At 38.7% G+C, this 19,102-nt stretch overlaps 1 protein-coding gene across 1 annotated transcript in view; it reads left to right on the top strand.

Annotated features, from left to right (window-relative positions):
• The first annotated feature begins 4,456 nt into the window (after positions 1 to 4,456).
• arhgef12a (Rho guanine nucleotide exchange factor (GEF) 12a) overlaps positions 4,457 to 19,102 on the top strand; it is a 42,020-nt gene continuing 27,374 nt past the window's right edge. The window contains 1 exon segment of the mRNA XM_083914461.1: positions 4,457 to 5,803. Within this exon segment, the coding sequence (XP_083770587.1) occupies positions 5,772 to 5,803 (32 nt within the window). The 5' untranslated portion in view covers positions 4,457 to 5,771.

Below are 19,102 nucleotides of genomic sequence, written 5' to 3'. Positions count from 1 at the left end.
TTCACTTTGGACATGCAACAAACTAAAAGAAAATCAACTTTATTGTATCTTAAGCTGATATTCAATAAGGGATATTTCAAAGACATAGTCTTCTATGTCGAGAAATATCCTGTGACATCTAAGAAAATAATGTTTTATATGCAGCTATTGCAGCTGAACACATGTTTGATTTTTGTGCAAAATGTGCAGTTAACAAACAACACAGATGTAGTTTATGTCACTGAAAACCAAAGCACTTTCTATAAACACATGAACAGATGTTGCTTTCACTTGCAGTGAACTGTGGCCTAGTCATATGTGGTGGTGTTGCTCCAAAGGAAAGCTCAGTGTTAGGAAAGTTTACATTTAAGTAATTTCACAAAATTAAGATTGGTTTCCTTGTAATGCTTTGGGGTTTTTTGGCGCATGGGAAAGCAGATATGAAAGGTGTACTCAGGGAGACAAAGTCATACCAGAAAGTTGGGATGGACTCCAGAGAAATGTGTGTGATGTGTTTGATTACTTTGTTTATTACACAGCTTTGTTAAAAACTTGGTCTGATTGGACAATTACATCATTCTAAGGTTTGTTATTTCTGAATAGCAGACTGCTCTTTTGTATAACAGACCATTTCTAGGGGCACGGTTCTGATCTGGAGGACCAAGTCCATCAAGGGGTCCAGTAAATTTAACGTCAAAAATGTTAAACTTTCCCAGTGTTTTGTGTCAAATTATTGATTTTATGTAGCTATATAATAAGCAGGATAATGTAGAGCAAGTGAGGCAGTATTACAAATGAAATTCCTTCGGGATGATTCAAGAGTCCTGCATCACCCTGTCGGGCTCTTTTCGCAAAAATGACGACTCGCTCTGTATTACCCCTTACTTATCTAGTTTATAACAGTTCCTGTATGCTTATGCCTGCTCAATGAAATCCTATTCCAGATCCTGCGCAAAAGACATTTAATTTATTGTACTTCACTTGTGTTTCAGTCTATTTAACTATAATAGATATCTTGAAATATTTGGTGAAATGGTGTCAGAATTTGTACCTTATATGTTATATTAAGTTATTTGAAGTGTCTGACTTCAAAACATCTGTACTGACAGCTCCAAGGTAATTTATTTTAACAGAGTTTAACAGAGTCATGTTTCAGTCTCACAGATCTTGTCAGGCAAGACAATTGAATTCAATTTTTTTTGAGAAATCTGTACAGTTTACTTTTATCCCACTTCTTTTACTACTTCAGTTACATGTTTTTTTATCCAGCACCTTTAAATGTTTTTGAGATGTAAATGCTCTTTGTCTTAATCTGTATAGATAGTCTTAACAAAAGGCAGTGTGTATGACACACACACACACACACACACACACACACACACACACACACACACACACACACACACACACACACACACAACTAGGGCTGGGTAATAATTATCATTTCATTTTTCTGTCAGTAAAATTATATCGAGATGATTTAATCATATCGGCCTATTTGCAAAAGTCTGTTCCATTCATTTAAAACACACTAACAAACAAAATTTGTTATTTCATTTTTTGGATTAACATGCGTGAAGTGAAGAGTGATCTTTATTTTCAGAAGAATATTCATCTTAATACTGTGATATTGATTTCATATTGTCCAGACAGAACACACACTTAAGTGCTTTATGGTATAAAAGCAGATGGTTTGTATGTGCAGAGATTTTTTTAACAAGATTAAGCCTACCCCATTATTGGATTTATTCCATGCCAAGAAAGTAACTAAACTACCAGGTTTCATCTTTGTGCTCAGAATTTATATCATATTATGTATATATTATGGCCACATCTTGTTTGTTATATTGATGCAAATGGATATCTGCCTTAATGTGTTAAAACTCCTACCATCCTTTTGTTTTCCTATTTATATCAGATTGAGGTTTGATGTGTTGCAGTCATGCAAGGTCTGTTTAACTGGCTGCTGTTAAGAATCATGTAAGCATCACCGTCATATCCAAGAAAGTAAAAATCTAACTGGTGTGTGCCTTAGTTATCTGAATGTACTTTCCTATGTGTTTGACTTGTACTGTACTGTAAACCATCCAACATACTGTAAGTATAGGAGTGGAGAAGAACCATTGTCAGTTTGAATTGTGTTTGTAATCCCTGTGTGAAGTCAAATAAAGATGTGATGATTGTTTGTAGGCTTTCAAATCGATTGTGAACAACAATATCAATCAAAAATAAAGGATCAGTGGCATTTGCACCATTGAATGCCACAGATGCTCAGATACATTATTGGAATGTGAGTGAACTTACATAAACTGTCCACATGATGGTGTCATATCAATTATATATGAATGATCAGTGAGGCAACAGGAGGAGTCATTTGGCAATGATAAGATACAGACAAAGTGTGTGTGTGTGTGTGTGTGTGTGTGTGTGTGTGTGTGTGTGTGTGTGTGTGTGTGTGTGTGTGTGTGTGTGTGTGTGTGTGTGTCTATTTTCATTTCTGTTAAATGAATATAGTGTCACATTCTACTTTTAGTTAATAATTTTGTTGTCCAGCATGAATTCAACTGTTTTGAACATGTGTGTAATAAATGTGTCCATGGGTTCCAAGCACACAAAGTTTAATATTGTGTAAGATATTGCATGCATTAACAGTAAATGATCAGCTGTGAGAAACAATGAAATAGGGCTGCACAAAGTGAAGATAATCACAATGTACTACCTCATACATTTAGTATGCTGCTTGTTATAAAAAAGAAGAAGAATTGCACATATTTTACTCACAAGCACTGGCTATTTAAATGTAAATAGGATATGGACAGATTCATTGTGGTAGTGCAAATAATTGCCTTTTGAAAATCCACCACAAACTATATTCTTCACTATATCATTGGTGATGTTGTGATCTTTTATTTTCTCAGTAATACTACGAAAAGATACAGTAATACAAAAGAAACATTCAGTGGACTGCTAATGGAATAATGAATATTTATAACCGTGGATCTTGGTCTTTGTAGATTCATTTCAAACTAAATAAAAATACATGATTGAAAGCCACCAGATAGATTTAAGTATATTTTGCATTTTAATTCTCTGTCTATTATCTACTTTTTAACACACTCATACAGCCACTCAACACTGTGTCCTCTTTCAGACTTTGTGGAGGAGTTAAGACAGTTTCATCACTCTTGTTGATGCTGGACAAAGGACTGGGCTGTAAGCTGTAGGCCTAAATACTGAGCATAATGACTGTTCTTCCAGTCCCAGACCAACCACAGAGAGCCGTGAAAACCATGGAATAATCATGCAACAACACACATAATCATCAAGTTAATCAACCACCTAAAGAAAGTGCCTACTTACTGGAAGGTTCTTGAGACTGGTTTCCCTGCCATGTAAAAAAAAAAGAAATCATGTCCACTGTCTAAACGACCAGGGCTGTGACAAATTATCATTTTCGGGATCAATTAATCTATTGATTACACAGTCGATACAATTGTTTATAAAACACTAGAAAACAGTTAAAAGGCTCTAAGGTTGTGTAAAAGCAAACATTCACATTTGAGGAACTGGACCCAGGGAATTTTTAATTTTCAATTTTCAATTAAAAAATGCTTAGACCATTATCCGATTATCAAAATAGTCGACGATTCATTTTTGTGTCAATCTACTGAGTAATTAATCAACTAATCTGTGCCGTCTTTTTATTTTTTATTAAAACTTTCTTCATAACTTCTATATTGATTTGATTTAAATGTATTTCAAACATATATATATATATATATATATATATATATATGTATATGCAATATATATATATAAATAATTATTTTATGAGTAATAATATTACGCAAGTAGAAAGCATAGATATAAATGAATAACAAATACTTGTTTTTTTTAAATACACTTATTTCATCCACTTATCCATAATCCATAGTTAGTTGATTATAGCTTACTCCTATTTATTATCTTTTTTTAAATGTATTAGATTTTTTTTAATTCAAGCCTCCACCAACTTGTTTAACTGTACTTAACAAGTATTTCAGAAAATACTGTATTCCTCATATATTCCTATGAAATATATATTACAATTTCTTGCATATTTTTCTTTTTTATTTAATCGAAAATTATAAACGCATTGATATATGTAATAATCCAAAACATAAATTAATTGAGAAATTAAAAAATATAAATAAATACACAAAAAATAACAAAAATCGAATAACTATATATAGTTACATACACAGTATAATATGTAGTATATAGGCATATATAAAAAAAATAAAAACATTAAATGAAATACGAGGCTATGATAATAATGTTCTACTATTAGTAGTAGTATAGTATCACAGTTGCTGTTATTTTGTAGCAGCGTGCCCTCACATTATGCTGAAACAAAAAGACTGTTCCCATCTCCCGGCGGAAGTGGTTAGTGGAAGCGCTACTGACTGGACTCCAACAGCTAGCTGGCTAGGGCGTTGCTAGCGGCAGAAAGTGGGATTTTTTGGTACCTTTCCGCAAGTTATATTATCGCACACATAACGCCTTAGGTTCGGAAAAAACAGCGGTTGATGTTAGCTAAAAGCTTTAACCTGCCTCTGTGGCTTTTTTGTCGTTGTTTACAGAGGACTGGTGTTACTTTGTGTCCCGTTAGCTGGACACACAGCTAGCCTGCTTCCATCCAACGGGAATTCTGCCGAGAAACGACTGGATTCTGGAAACATGGAGTCAAGGAGCGTCGCGCTGTGCTAACCGACTTCACTGGACTTTCTTTCCCCAAGGAGACTTTTTGAAGGACATATCGCAAAGCCAGTCAACATCCATGCTGTGTTGTGTACATATATATTTCGGTCGTTGGCCGGCTCATTGTTATGAACGGGAGTTTGCTTAGTTTGCACTCGAAACAAGAGCATACGAAGCAAAGTTTTTTTGCTGAAAGAGCTCGTCTGTTTTGTTAGCTGGTAGCTGGCGAGATTCAACGCCAGCCAGGCAGATTTTTTTTTTTTAAAAAAAGCCTTTGTGCTTTTCTTTAATCGACCATATAACTAATTTAGTTTCCGGATCTAACGTCTTACATCGGTTATAACATTAGCTGCAGTTGCTCATTTGTAACACGGGTCGTGTAAACTCGGTGTTGAGCGATTCTCATGGTCACGGGAGAGTCGTCCCCGCAGCCACAGACAGGCATTTCTGGGAGCAGGGACTACCAAATGGGACTGGAGGAATTTCCAGCATCTTCAAAGATCATTTAGGAAACCGAGGTCATTCAGCCGAACTGCGGTGGTGGCAGACGGACTACATCGCAGAGGCCAAGCTGTCTGTTACATTGGATATTGTTTACACATTTCATATCGTCGGAAAGCTGGGATGTGAATGCAAAAGGATTATTACAAGGAGTTCATACATGCACGACAACTTGTGCCAGCTGACGCAGTATATTTGTTCTTGTTGCCAAAATCTTGTTTATAGCCGGGGTAGGATATCATCTGACTGCACAGCTAATACGACAGAGGCCCCGATTAATTTAGGTTAGGTTCCTTGCTATTCATTTTTTGGCAAAGAAGTATCGATTAACAGATAGCGCGTATGCAGTGTTTTGGTTTCCTCTTGTGTTTGGACCGTGCCTCGCAACAACCCAACAGTGTCCCACAAGTAATCTATTTTCAAAACCATTCTTAAAATCCTTGCCTACTTCAGACGAATGCCAGAGAAGGACGCTCCAGGAAATCGCCTCATCACACTCTGGAAAATGTTAATCGGATATAATTTGCTGCAAATCTAGAACCGGAAGCCCAATGAGTGACACACAGTCCAGCTTCACTGACAGGTACAGTATACAACGACCTTTATATTCTGTTAATGCACTGGCCTTCACTCCACATGCACAAATTTAGCCCTCACAGCTATAAAACACAACGTTTTGTTAAAGTTTCTTGATTTTGATATGCTGGTATTGACATGAAACACAACCCACAGTCTGATGAAAATATGTTTTACATGGTCCAAGTAAAGCACTTCTCTGTGGTGCTGTGCTCAGTAATAACTATGTTATACAATATAATAACTAAGGATGGACATCAGATTTGGATGGAAACACTGCTGATCTCAGCATTGGTGATGGACTTCTCTGCAGACAGTAAAGTAGTACTTGTCCAGGGATTGAGAAGGCCTGCCACTGTCTGCGTGTCAGGGGAACAGGCCTGTGATCCCTGTACACCTTTCAACATCCCTATTACCTCTAAGCCTTTAAAGCTAACCTTCTCCTACACCTATTAAAACAATCTGGATTTAGACCTTAGCTTCATCAACTAATCACCTTATCTAAGGCATCTGTCAATTTAAATCTCAAAGATAGGATGTTGTTGCTAAGACCGCAGGCTAAATAATCTGTCGTGGCCTGAGGAACGCATTAAATGGTAGAGAAGGATCAGTGTGTATCATCCATTGTTATATAAATTGTCAAAATTCGGTTATTGCGTTATTACAAGAATCCCCTTTGCTTTTGTACCTGAAGGATAAAGAGGTTTCTATTCTCAATTTGATGTACTCTGGCAGTGAAACAGAGAAGTGAAGCTGTTGCATTACGTCAAGCCTTCCAACCTGAATCCAGCATACCTGCGAGCAGAGCAGGCCAATACAGTGGAATGTGGTCGGTAGATTCAGAGCAGAAGGAAGCTTTATTGCACAGGTTGAGATCTGAAATATCCTCCTGGCTAGGGCATGAGCTAGAGGCTGAAAGCCCGATCCCATTTTACATGACCCCCCTCCCCCACTGCAATGATGGCAACAGTGGCTGGCACCAACTGCTATTGTGGTGCTGTTTATTGTGGCGTTTTTTTTAATAGTATTAGCACAACACTATGCCTGTCACTGTTAACTTAACCAATGTAGATACCACCATGTCTCCGATCACTTCAGCAAACCTGTATTGAAATGTAAACTGCGGTTGATTGGCAAATAAATCACTGATACTCCTGATGACATGAAGTACCTAATGTTATGTTGCTTTTAGACAGTGCAGTTTTACATACAGTATAATTGGTCATCTCAGATTCACTGCTGCATGTGGAGGCTTGAGAGACTGTGCTGCACTACTTTGTTGTCTATTCATCTTCCCTTTTGTCAGAGTATGTTAGTTGATACCTTTCAAGTGAGTTTGCTCATCTCTTTCTTTTGGTTTCACTAGGTCTGTGTCCTAAAAGTAACAATCGTTAGTCTACCAGTAGAGCATGATGCAGGACATTGTGTTAATGCAAAAAAAAGCAAAACAGGTTGACAGCAGCAGACTGAAAACAACAAGCACTGTACCTCCGTTGCACAATAAATATTGTTTAGACTACAGAAGCTTTCAGGGGTGTTTTCCACTGTGGTTTATAATGACTTTATTGATTGATGCTATTGTCTGTTTCTCCCTCTCTCCTTAAGTCCTTCTGTATTTCCCTGTCCTTGCTTTCTCTCCTTCTATGTGTGTTGTTGTACATTTTGTTTTAGCTCTGTTTGCTATGGTGGGAGTATGCATCCAACATCTATTGGGGCTCGGCCACCAGACGATCAGTTTAGTGTGCTGTTAGCTCTTTGTCATAGAGTTCTGCTGATGTCCACATTTTTTTCCCACACCCCCTGAGGCCCTCCCGGGAAGTGGTGCTGGTGACATCACAAATAGTAAACAATAGCTTTTAGTGTGAGCAAAGTAGCTGTACGCTGCATGCTCCTCTCCAGGTCCACCAGCTTAGGTCAGGTACATTCAGAGAGGTTGGTTGGTGTCTGTCTTTATTGTTTCCATGTTTTCCTGTTGGAGGAAAAGTGTTAAGTTATGTCTCCATGGCTGGTTAATGATAATAGGATCGCAACTAACAAGTGTGTTATCCATTGATTCATTATCATTGATTTTAACGTAACTGTCGATTATGGGAATTATTAGGCAATCACTCATTTAGTCTTTCTTTTAGAATTTTAAAATGCCCATCACAACTTGAGGTGATATTAAGGTGATATCCTCAGGTTGTTTGTCCAGCCAATAGTCCGAAACCCCCCCCAAAAATAAAAAAAAGCAACACGTGAGATTTTGCATCCAACAAATGCTTGGTGTTCATCCAACCTGGATAAATAAATCAAAGTAAATCTATAATCAAAGTTGTCATAAATTGACATTCTGTCAGTTGACTAATAAAGCAATTATGTCAACACAAATTGATAATTATTTTGCGTTGGAGTTGACATTTGCCTTACTGCAATTGAATTTGTTTCCTTGTGAAGAATATTTTCATGAGTAGTTCTGACAGCTCAGTCTGCTTGTATGCGTCTACTGTATTTGGCATCTCTCCCTTATAATGCAGTATGCTTCTACTCCATCTAGTCAGCACTGATACTAGGAAAGCTGTGTCAGCTGCTCTGAACTGTGCATTAAAATGAGTATCCAGAAGTCATTTAAAGCTCTGATCAGAAGTGAAAGGCTTTTATTTGACAGATAACCGTGTAGAAATGGAGGAGAAAGAGCACATGTGCAAAGTTCTACCCTGCCTCTAGGGAGCCATACTTATGGATCAGAGTGTAAAAACGTTATACTTGAATTATGTTTTAACTAACTTAAAATTAAAATCAAGGGGCTCTGTTTACAAGACAGTCAAACAATACTCTTTACTTTGAAGAATAATCAACCCAAGTTGGCAACGGTCTCCCGGACACAGGCACAGCAGCATAGGTTTGTTTTGTGATGAAACCATTGTGGAAGGCAGTGACAGCTGACCAGATACCTTTTTTAGCCTTCTAAGAGAGTTTAAGTCTGAAGTGTTGTCATATTTTTGTATTTATGAGCGCTGAGGGAAACTTGAAAAAAGATGATTATTCTGTCTGCAGAACATACAGAAAGAAAATCACTGCGACAGGCTGTTATTTGTTTAATGTTTACGTAAACAAAAAGTGCATTATGCTGCTTATTTTATTTGTGGTTTTCTTTACAAAACTTTGTGTGTCAAAGTGCTTTTAACATTTCAGCACATTTTAACAATACTGGATAATACTGATAACAATGATAATTCTGGTCACTATAACCATCACTATCATCTCCATCTGCAATAAGCCTACTAGTGTAATAGTAGTAAAGTGGGAGTTTGGTGCTGCATGAATCTGAAAGGTGTTTCTAATACTTTGTCCTCTATGGGTAAAATTTTTGAACAAACAATCACATAGTCAGTTGCCACACAAATATGTATCTTATGATTCATATTTAGCCTAAACATACTTCCATATGAGCAGCAGAAAAGGAAAAAGCACTTTTATGGCAAACTGGATCATTGATTCGTAATTATTCTGGATCTTGATCTGTCACATTCAAAATAAATAGTGAATAGTTGTTTTTGGTGACATGGTGTGTCTAAGGCATTACAAGTACAGCTACTCTAGATGTTATCATCATGTTTTCAGCGTGTACTATCACTACAACCAGCCACAGACGCATTGAGGCATAAATCAGTTAAAAGGGACACTAATCGATCCATAACAGTGGTACTCCTTCCCATAAGCAGCAGCTGTCCTGTATTCTTTCTCATGTCAGACCTTTACCCTATCTACTTGGTAATGTGAATTATGATTTTAAAGTAGCGCAACATCTTACTATTTTGTCATTTTAACATGTGCCATCCTGGAGTTATTGTACAGTCGCAATTACAGTTGTCAGTGATGCATTTAACACAGTGCTCTGGAAATAGGTTTGGTTATTGATCACATGGTCACATTTCGGTTAGGGTGGTTGGCTTTATAGACTTGATGCAGCAAAACCACTGCCTTATCCTTATGAATGTGTGGAAGGCTGGGTTCAAAACTCATTATTTGCATTATTAATTGAATTGTTTGTATTACAACTTACTAACTTACAAAAGTCAGCACATAACGACTGACCAAATTAGTTTTGTTTATTTAGAGAATGTAAATGAGGACCTGAAGGAGACTCTGCTCACACCTGGATGCCACTTTGGCAGGCACACACCAACTCTCATTCTTGCCAGGTCCCATTTCACCCTTTCACACTCTCTCATCCCATCATTCAGTTATTCCATACTTCAATCGGGCCCTTTCTCCCACCATAACCACGTTTTCATTATGGCCTAAGGTAGGGAGTATTTACTATTGCATCAGATATCAAGGTGGAAATGGTTAGCCCCCTTTGTTGTTTAGCCTGGGATTTTGGGTGTTTTTGAAGGTAGTAATATATATTTTTAGTTATCTTTGTCAAGACAAGCCTGGCTAAAAGGAAAGAAATGGACACGGGATAACAAAAGACAGGGAGATGGAAGAGAGGAGAAGAAACAGGCGATGCCCTAGGGTAGTGATGTTGGAGTGTGGGTAAAGTCTAGGCATTAGCTGGGGCCCTGAGTGCTGGGGGAGTTGGGGTCTATCACCCAGCCCAGTGATGCTGATGCTTGTGGACACCCTCTACAATCCTCTGCTGCCAATAGAGCTTAAGGGCCCAAACATTACTTTCACTTCACGAAAGACAGGATCACTACAATGGAGAAAAAGGGGACAAGGGTGGCGAGCTGTCCTGCCCAAGTGTCATGTTCTCACATGTCCATTTAAGGGTCTTGTAGCCACGAACTAGGCTAGAGCCTTGAAGCCAACTGTCCCATAATATTCTGCAGACTGCACAGTGGCCCAAGAGATGTGATGCTAGGGATGTGTCTTAGATGTCTTGCTCTTAAATTCTTCTTTAAATTATTTCACCACTTCATGGATTCTGTATATACACTGGAAATAATAATTAGAGAACAATGATTAATACTTGATTTATTCTAAAAAAAGATATATATTTTTTTATTGTTCAGAGCTGTGGCTATAGCACTGCTGTGCTAGTATGTTTTTTTAAATAAACAAGCTCTTCCACAAATACCTACCTTTTGTGGGGAAAAAAAGTGAACAAACTTAGAGCACAGTAACTACAGTGTCAGAAAAGAAGAGTTGAACAATGTTTTCTTAGGACTATAAGATTAAAAAATCAATAGGAAGTATAGAGACCCTTTCTTCGAATGAATTCAGCACATCTGCGCCCACAGGACATCACTAGTTTCTCACACTGCTCTGGTTTGATCTTGATCCATTCTTCTTGCAGTCTCTTCCACAGTTGGGTGATTATATTCTGTTTCTTAGCCATTACATTGTTGCCAAGGATTTTCCAGAGATTTCTGTGGGGTTTGTATCTCGTCTCTGGACTGGCCATTTCATTGTTTCAATATGCCTAGCTTCAAGGAACTGCGTAACCCGTTTTGCAGTGTGACAGGGGGCATTGTCTTGCCATGTTTGGGAGACAGTTGCAGTGAAGGTATTGCATATTGCTAAAGGAGGTTCACATTTAAATTTGCATTCACCCTGCCATGTAGCTGTAGAAGGTGCCCAATTCCTGCTGCAGAAAACCTCCCCCAAACCATGACACTTCCTCCTCCAAATTTAACTGACTTCTTTAAACACTTTGGGTTCAGTCTTTCCCCAGTCCTACATCAAACATACTGTTTCCCATCAGACACAAATAAATTGAACTTACTCTCATCACTGAATTGCACTCTGGACCAGTTTTCCTCTGTAACACAACATGCTGCTCAGCAAAGGCAAAGCCTTTTTATTCTTTCTGCTGATGAGAGGTTTGGTCACTGTAGAGTGGGCTTTCAGTCCAAAAGTCTTAAACGAAGAGTCACTGTGTGCCAAGACAGATCAATGCCCTGGTCAGCACTGAACTGGAGAGCAACTCCAGCTGCAGTTTTGAACCGATTCCCCACTGAGAGTCTTCACATAATCCTGTCCTCTCGTACACTTATTTTACGTGGGCCGGCCTTTTTTGAGGGACTTAAATGAATCTGGGTCCTTGTAAAGTTTCAATTTTCTTGAAATCATAGACTGTGAACGCCCAACCTCTCTTGCAATGACTGAGAGGGTCATTCCTTTGGCTTTCATCTGGACAACATGCTGTCTAAGGCTTTCAGTCACCTTAGAGCAGCTAGCCATCTTGGAAAGTAACTAGGAGAAGTAAGTAAACTGTCACCAGGTTCCAGATTAACACCAATAACTGGGAGGTATCTGAAAGTGTTCTCTAATTTTACTCACTGCTTTTTTCACAAAAATAAGTGTTTTTTGTGCCTTGGTTATTTAGAAAAAACATGCTAGTACAGCAGTTGCATAACCACAACAGTTATTCTATCAAATTCTGAACAACAGAAAATAACAGTATTTCAGACTAAATCAAGTATTTATAAATTGCTCTCTAATTTTGATCTCCAGTTCATATACAATAAAATACAAAACATTTTGTTCTTTTTGTAACAACACAGATATGTTGTTGTTGTTGTTGTGCAATCTTTGTCTATAGGAGCAAATGGATGGTTGTCATTAAAAAGCGAGAGGGACCAGCAGCCTGCTGGAGCACTGGGATTACAGAGTTTCTGCTGAATCAGGGTTGACTAGACAGATTAACACATCCTACTCTTTCTCCTTAGAACAGAGGTTCTGTCAACAATCTGCAGGTGCAGTGGATGACTGCTTTCTGAATTACTTCAAATAAGGCTGGTCAATAGAGTGATCGATTGCTTGAGTAGTCCGTGTTTCAAATTAACTCGATTGGTAAGCAACGGCGCTTGTTTTTTTTTTGTGTGCGCGCGTATATGCACGCACAGCACCTCTGGCTGACGTGCTTGACCCGAGACAGAAACACCTTTGATTTTTGGAACCAGCGCGTCGCCTCACCATGCGAGATACGTTTTGTGACCTCCATGACAGGGATTCTGTGCAAGACCCAGACGATATGAAGGGGAGCAGTGACATTTGCGGGCGCAGCGTCGCATGCACAGAGGCACTGGACACCCTCTTCTGGGAGGACATGAAAATATGGATGTCCACGAGCTAGAAGCATGTTTCAGTGAGCCATGCATTTGTCCTTAGCAAAACCCACTGGAATTGTGGAAGTCCAACAGGCATCGCTACAAAAAACTCAGCGTTCTGGCATAGCAGCACCTGCTAATAACTGCCACCTCAGGTGCCAGCAAAGTGCCTGTTCGCCACAGCAAGACTGATAATTAACAGAATGCTTACCTACAGCCTAGGTGTTGGGTAGGCTGTATAGCTGTGCATTATTATTCCTGCAGGAAGATGCATTGCGTTCTAAAAATAGATTTTGAAAAACGAGTACTCTATTGACCCTTGAGAAATTGATGCGATTCCTCGATTTTGGAACTAACTGCTCATGCCCATCCCTGGAAAATACACAGTACTTTTCATTTGTCAAATATTTAATCCACACAGGTGTATACAAAAAAAGGCTTCACTATGTAGTTATTTCATGTAGACTTTATTTATTGAATTACTGGAAAACTAGAAAAATGCTATTTTGTGATATTGTTTTGGTCATATTGCCCAGCCCTAACTTCAAATTATTCCGATAGCAGGCAAGCTAGGATAGGAAAAGGTAAGGAAGTGTAGGGATGCACTATAAATTATTTTCACCTTTGCAATAAGAATCTTTAGTTTAGGTATTCTTGTTGTACTAAGGTTTTCCCTTGGTGATAATTAATCACTCTATCATCTTGGTGCTAGATTCCGTTAGTAAATTTAATGTCATAGATGGAGCTTTAGAGAGAATAAGATATTAGTAATGTGCTTTTACTAAAGGTTGCATCAGTTTAAATGTCATCATAGGGTAGGAGAAAGCCAGCCAGCTCCGCGTCAGAGTGCATTGGCATTATGTGCAGCTGTAAACTATTTAATTTTATGAAATCACCTAAAAACGACACTAGGCTCCAACAGTATAACCATACAGACCTCTACACACATCAGATCGCTCAGTTATAACTAGACCCAGACATTTTCTACTGAGATGGATTGCAGAGCATTGTAGTGTTTTGGTGTTTGCATTGTATAAAATAGCCTACCGCTAAGCGAACTTCCTCTGAAGAAAATGTGGTGAATTTCAGCCTGCAAAGCCTAACATTGTTGAACTAAAGCAGCTAATTTTGGTAGCAAGAAGTAACAGACTGCTGAGTCGCTCCTGCAGCTCCCTCCCTGCTGTGCACCCAGGCCCAGCCTGAGGAGGAGATAGAAGTGTGACAGTAATACACAGTATTAAGTTTCTCATGCTGAGCTGAAATGGAAAGACTGTGCTGCAGCACGGTTTAATTAAAATGATTATTAAAAGGATTCTGATATTCTTCAGTTTTGAAAATAAAAAAAATATGTCCGAATCCCAAAATTGAAAACCAAATACCTGAATATTTGGGTCCAAGCCTACAGGTGACGATGTGTTCTTTGCAGACACTCCAACTTACCTTATATTGTGGTGCTGACAATAACAGCTACATTGAAGCTAAATACTCAGTTAAAAATAGAAGTGACTCATGGATTAGAATATTTTTTCAGGTTTTTAGTTTTTTTTGTCAGGGCAGTGTGGACAGTGTAGCATGTTGAACCACCTCTTTTCCTTTCCCAGTGCTGGAGGACAGCAGACAGCATAGCGTGAAGAAATGTCTATCCCCCGGCCCTCATGTCAGGAATCCTGATGAGGTTTATTGGGGCAGAAAGGGCACCGTTTTCCCCCTGAGGCTTTAGCTTGAGCTCCAGAGCTATTGCTCTTGTCTCACACACCACACCTCTCTCTCTCTCTCTCTCTCTCTCTCTCTCTCTCTCTCTCTCTCTCTCTCTCTCTCTCTCTCTCTCTCTCTCTCTCTCTCTCTCTCTCTCTCTCTCTCTCTCTCTCTCTCTCTCTCGCTCACTTTCTTTAAATCCAATATACCCAATGGTATATGATTACACTGCTAAGGCCACACGTTAAGTGTGGCATTGGTATGCTTGATATCAAACTACTCTTCTGTAATACAGAAGCTGGTATCAATGCATGGGAGAAGACAATTTCTTTCTCAGTGGCAGGGAGTGGAAAGCATTGATGTAATGCTAGCTGTGTATTTGTGTGTGCACCCACATGGTGTGACTCAGATATATAGATTAGATAACAAGCAATGTGCGTGTGTGTCGTCTCCCATTTGCAGGCTGCAGGCATGAATCAGGCTGTTTAAGAGACTATCATTACACCATTGAGATAGAATCACAGACCAGAGGTTTTAAAGCAGTTGCATGAAGGCTATTGCCAGTTCCATAGGGTACGTGGCAGGCCATTGGCATGACTCAGCACAAAACCCAGCTGAGGACATTGTCACTACAATATTACACCCCAGTAATAAGTCTACGCTCTTTTTTCACGCGTAATCTAACATCTGAGGATGTTTTTCAGGGTGCAAGGTTATGTTTTATATCGCCTGGAATGGAACACACCTCAGTCTGATCTCTGCAGCCTGCAGGCAACTCCCAAATCTCTCCAATCCACTCCTCGTTTCAGACATGCCCCACCTCTCCCAGCCCCAACAACACCTGTGCTGTGAGCTGTGTTGCTCTCCTTCTGGTAGGAGACTCCAGATTACTGCAGCAACTCCATATAGCACAAGTCACAGCAGAATGTTCCGACAGGACAATATTTAGGCGAAAGCTTACTTTATGAAGTCTGCCTACTTTGTTTCACCTCAGATGTGTCCTGCCAACGTGTAAGCTCAAGATCAGTTTGTAGTTTCTTTTATGTATTTATGTGCCTGCCAATAAATGCTTTGAGTAATTCTAAGAAGAACTGAGAATAACATAAGTGCTTCCCCTGAATCTTGCATGAGTTGGTCTAATTCCTTATTGTTCACTGTTTTGCTTCCTCTTCAGTTTGGGAGACCCGTTCACAGAAATGTCTGTGTGTCAGAGTCCTGCTCCCTCAGGGCTGTTCGTCCCTCCCTCTTTCACTACTTTTTCACTCTCATGGTCTGGTCTGGTCTCTGCCTCTCTTGCTGCCACTGTTGCTGTAGTTGGCCCAGCTCTGCCACAGTTTTCCATCAAAACACCAAACCTCAATGGAGCATTCAAGCCCAGGCCCGCTCCAGTGCTGCCCCTCCCTCTGATCCCACCCTGTTCTGACTCTGCCTTCTTTCTTCCCTTCTCACTCGTTGCACATTTAATGGCCCCGTCCAGGAAGAGGTCCTAGCTCAAACTTGAAGACTTTTATAGCTGGATCTGAAGAATTGTATGAGCTGAGTTAAATGTATTCTTAAATACTGTCTTTAGGTTTTCAAGCAAAGATGTTGTTTCTCGTATATCAGATCTCCAAACAAATAGAACAGCTGCAACTGTTCGTGTCATTCTTGTAGAAAGAATTACAAAGTAAATCCAAGAGCACTTCTATAGGCTCAGTCCAAACCAAAATAATATTAATTTTGCTATCATTGAAGAGTACGAAAATTTTCACATAGTTGCTAACTCATTTTTCATCACACGGCTAATTGTCTCAGCTCTGGTATGTTCTCAGTTATCTTATGAGTTGTGTATTATTCTTATAACAGTGTATTAGAGTATTTAAAGTATCATCAAGACATAGAACAATAAACTACTGTTGTCTACTGGACAGATCATTTACTGCCAATGTGGAGCCATTGTGTTAGTTTGCCAGAGATATAAAGTGTAGTTCTGTGAGCTATGACAGTGTGTCAGTGAAGCCCTTCAGTGAAAACTCAAGAGAGTAATATGACCAGTCAGCTTTGCAGTGACTGGAGTCTGTATCCATCATGATAAAGGGCTACTGTGACACACATCCCCCTCTCAGAATTTGTGTAGTCCTAACTTCACTATTTCATTTGCCACTACAACTGTACAGTATTTTGACTACTTATTACAAACTTATTTAAATCATTAAAACTGCATCCCCCTCTCGCCGATAACCTCTCACCTTCTAGACAGGTTAGCGTAGTGTCATGCTAATCTAATTTGCATTTACTGTTTATATAATGTACTAATAAATGTCTTTGCTTTGCAATATGCCTTTCCATTTTCTATGGTTTGCCATGAAATACTAAGAGCAGGATAGTGCATGGCAATGTAAAGAAGGAAGTGCAATGATATTCTATTCTTTTTGAATTACCAGTTTGATGAAAACACGTCAAGTAGGACTGGGGCGATAATCCAATATGATAACTTATCGTCTTTCAATGGTATCATTTTGTAATGAAATCATATGTTGCGATATCGTGATATACAATTACATCATCTGATTATGATAACTCAGAAAATCTGAAAGTTTTTCTTAAATTTATATTTATTTATTGAAATACCAGAAAGCATGCCAAACCGTGATATAGAAAAATTTGGCCATATCACCCAGTCCTAATGTCAAGTGTATATTTAACAGCCCTTGTTGTGTATGTAACAGAGGTGAAAGCAAAACAGAATATTAGGCTAATTCATGAGGCTTGCAAGCTTTTCCATTCATCTGTAATACCACACCACACATAAATCAGACATAATGACTTTAGTCGTCAGTTAGCTGTTTTGCTAACACGCAGGCTAGGTGCTGGCAGTGCTGCTACTCTTGCAGTACGAATGTAGTTACTCATTTCTAAATCTCTCATGTTCAACCAAAAGACAATTTTACCTCAACATTGAAAGTTGCTGTGATTTAAAAATAGCTGTTATCAATTCTGTCTCAGACAACTTTCACAGTAGCTCTGAGGAGGAATTTGATCTGATTGCTGAGTTTAACTAAATTACATAACAAGTGCTACAAAGATAGATGATATCTATCTAAACTTGAACCAAATAATTTGAGTTATTTGACATGTAATTTACAGCGCTTATTGCCAAACAACATTTACATTTTACATTCAACAGTTGTGCATTCTGAAATACAGTTTCTGTTGTAGCACACTGCCTCTGGTGTTTTCCCTGAATTGTGATGAAGTTTCTGCATCTTTTCGACTTTTGAAATGTTGTTTTTGACCTTACAGATTGTTTACAGTGATCCATATCTGGTTGCGTATTGAAGCTGGGGACCTTTTACTGTTGAGCCCCAGAGTAGTTTTTGTGTTTTCCCCGATTTCTAGCAGAGGCCTGCTGGTTTCAGGATTCTGTGCAGCAGGCTATTTTTATTTTGTCCATTAAGAAATGCTACCTTTATGTTGAAAATTTTTTTGCATGTCACAGTATATTTATTATAAAGGCTGCAGCTATCGATTATTCCATCGAGTAATCAGATAAGGAATACTTTTGCTTAATTAAAGAGCAATAGAAAATTTACAAAAGAGAAAATAAGACAGGTCTCTTAACTAATTGGTTTCCTTCATTGTTTTGAGCCTAAATGTACATGCCATTATGCCATTTACAAGTCTGCCACATACGACTTTTTAGTGAGTGGAGCTCTGCAGCTTCCATATCTGCATGTGCTTCTTGGCTGCAGTGAGGCAGAGCCAATCCAAATGTGGCCAAGTGACGTTACCTTGTATTGCCGTTATTGTTACCTTGTATCGCCGTTAATGTTACCTTGTGTCTGTTGCGTAGACTGGTTGCTCTGTGGTGAGATGCTGAAGCATTGACATCATGCATGCTATTGTAGTAAGCTAGCTAGCTGTCATTTCTCTCTTCTCACCACTTTGTAATCTGCGCCATCACGTCTTCTTCATGGCATTTGTCCTCCATGGATGTGGTGGACAAATATCTGTAATACCACACCACACATAAATCAGACATAATGTCCCCAGCAGAAGCCCCTTATGCGACTGCAATAATCATCTGTGCGAAAACAGTGTGTTGTATATAGTTACATTTAATTAATGATGATTTTTAGTAATCAGGTTACTTTTGTTTGTCCTATAATTGTGAAAATTACAATATTTTTGATGTCTTTTAAACTCACACAAAAGCAAGACTTACTTACACTCACTTACTTGTATTTGTATGAATAATTTCTTCATCCTTGTTTCTAAGCATTGCTGTAGTCATTCTTTATGATGTCCCTTGTCCTTCTCCTTAGCCCTTAACTGTGTCTCAGGCAGGTCGTTTCATGGTTATTGGAAATATAGATACTACAGAATATAATTTTGAAATGTTTTAACATGTAAACACTTTTAGAACATGTTGTAGTCAGTGGTACAACATTATTTAAGAAAACATGATTCATAAGTCTAGTTCAGCATAGACAGGCAGCCTGCTGCATCATCCAGCCCCTTAGAACTGTATTTGTCTGTCACTCTTTCATTTGTTCCTGAATCAACCAACCAACCAAGAACAACATCGTCCT

This window comes from Echiichthys vipera (assembly GCF_963691815.1).
Source record: "Echiichthys vipera genome assembly, chromosome: 5".
NCBI classification, from domain to species: Eukaryota; Metazoa; Chordata; class Actinopteri; order Perciformes; family Trachinidae; genus Echiichthys; species Echiichthys vipera.
This window is presented reverse-complemented; position numbering and strand designations above follow the sequence as displayed.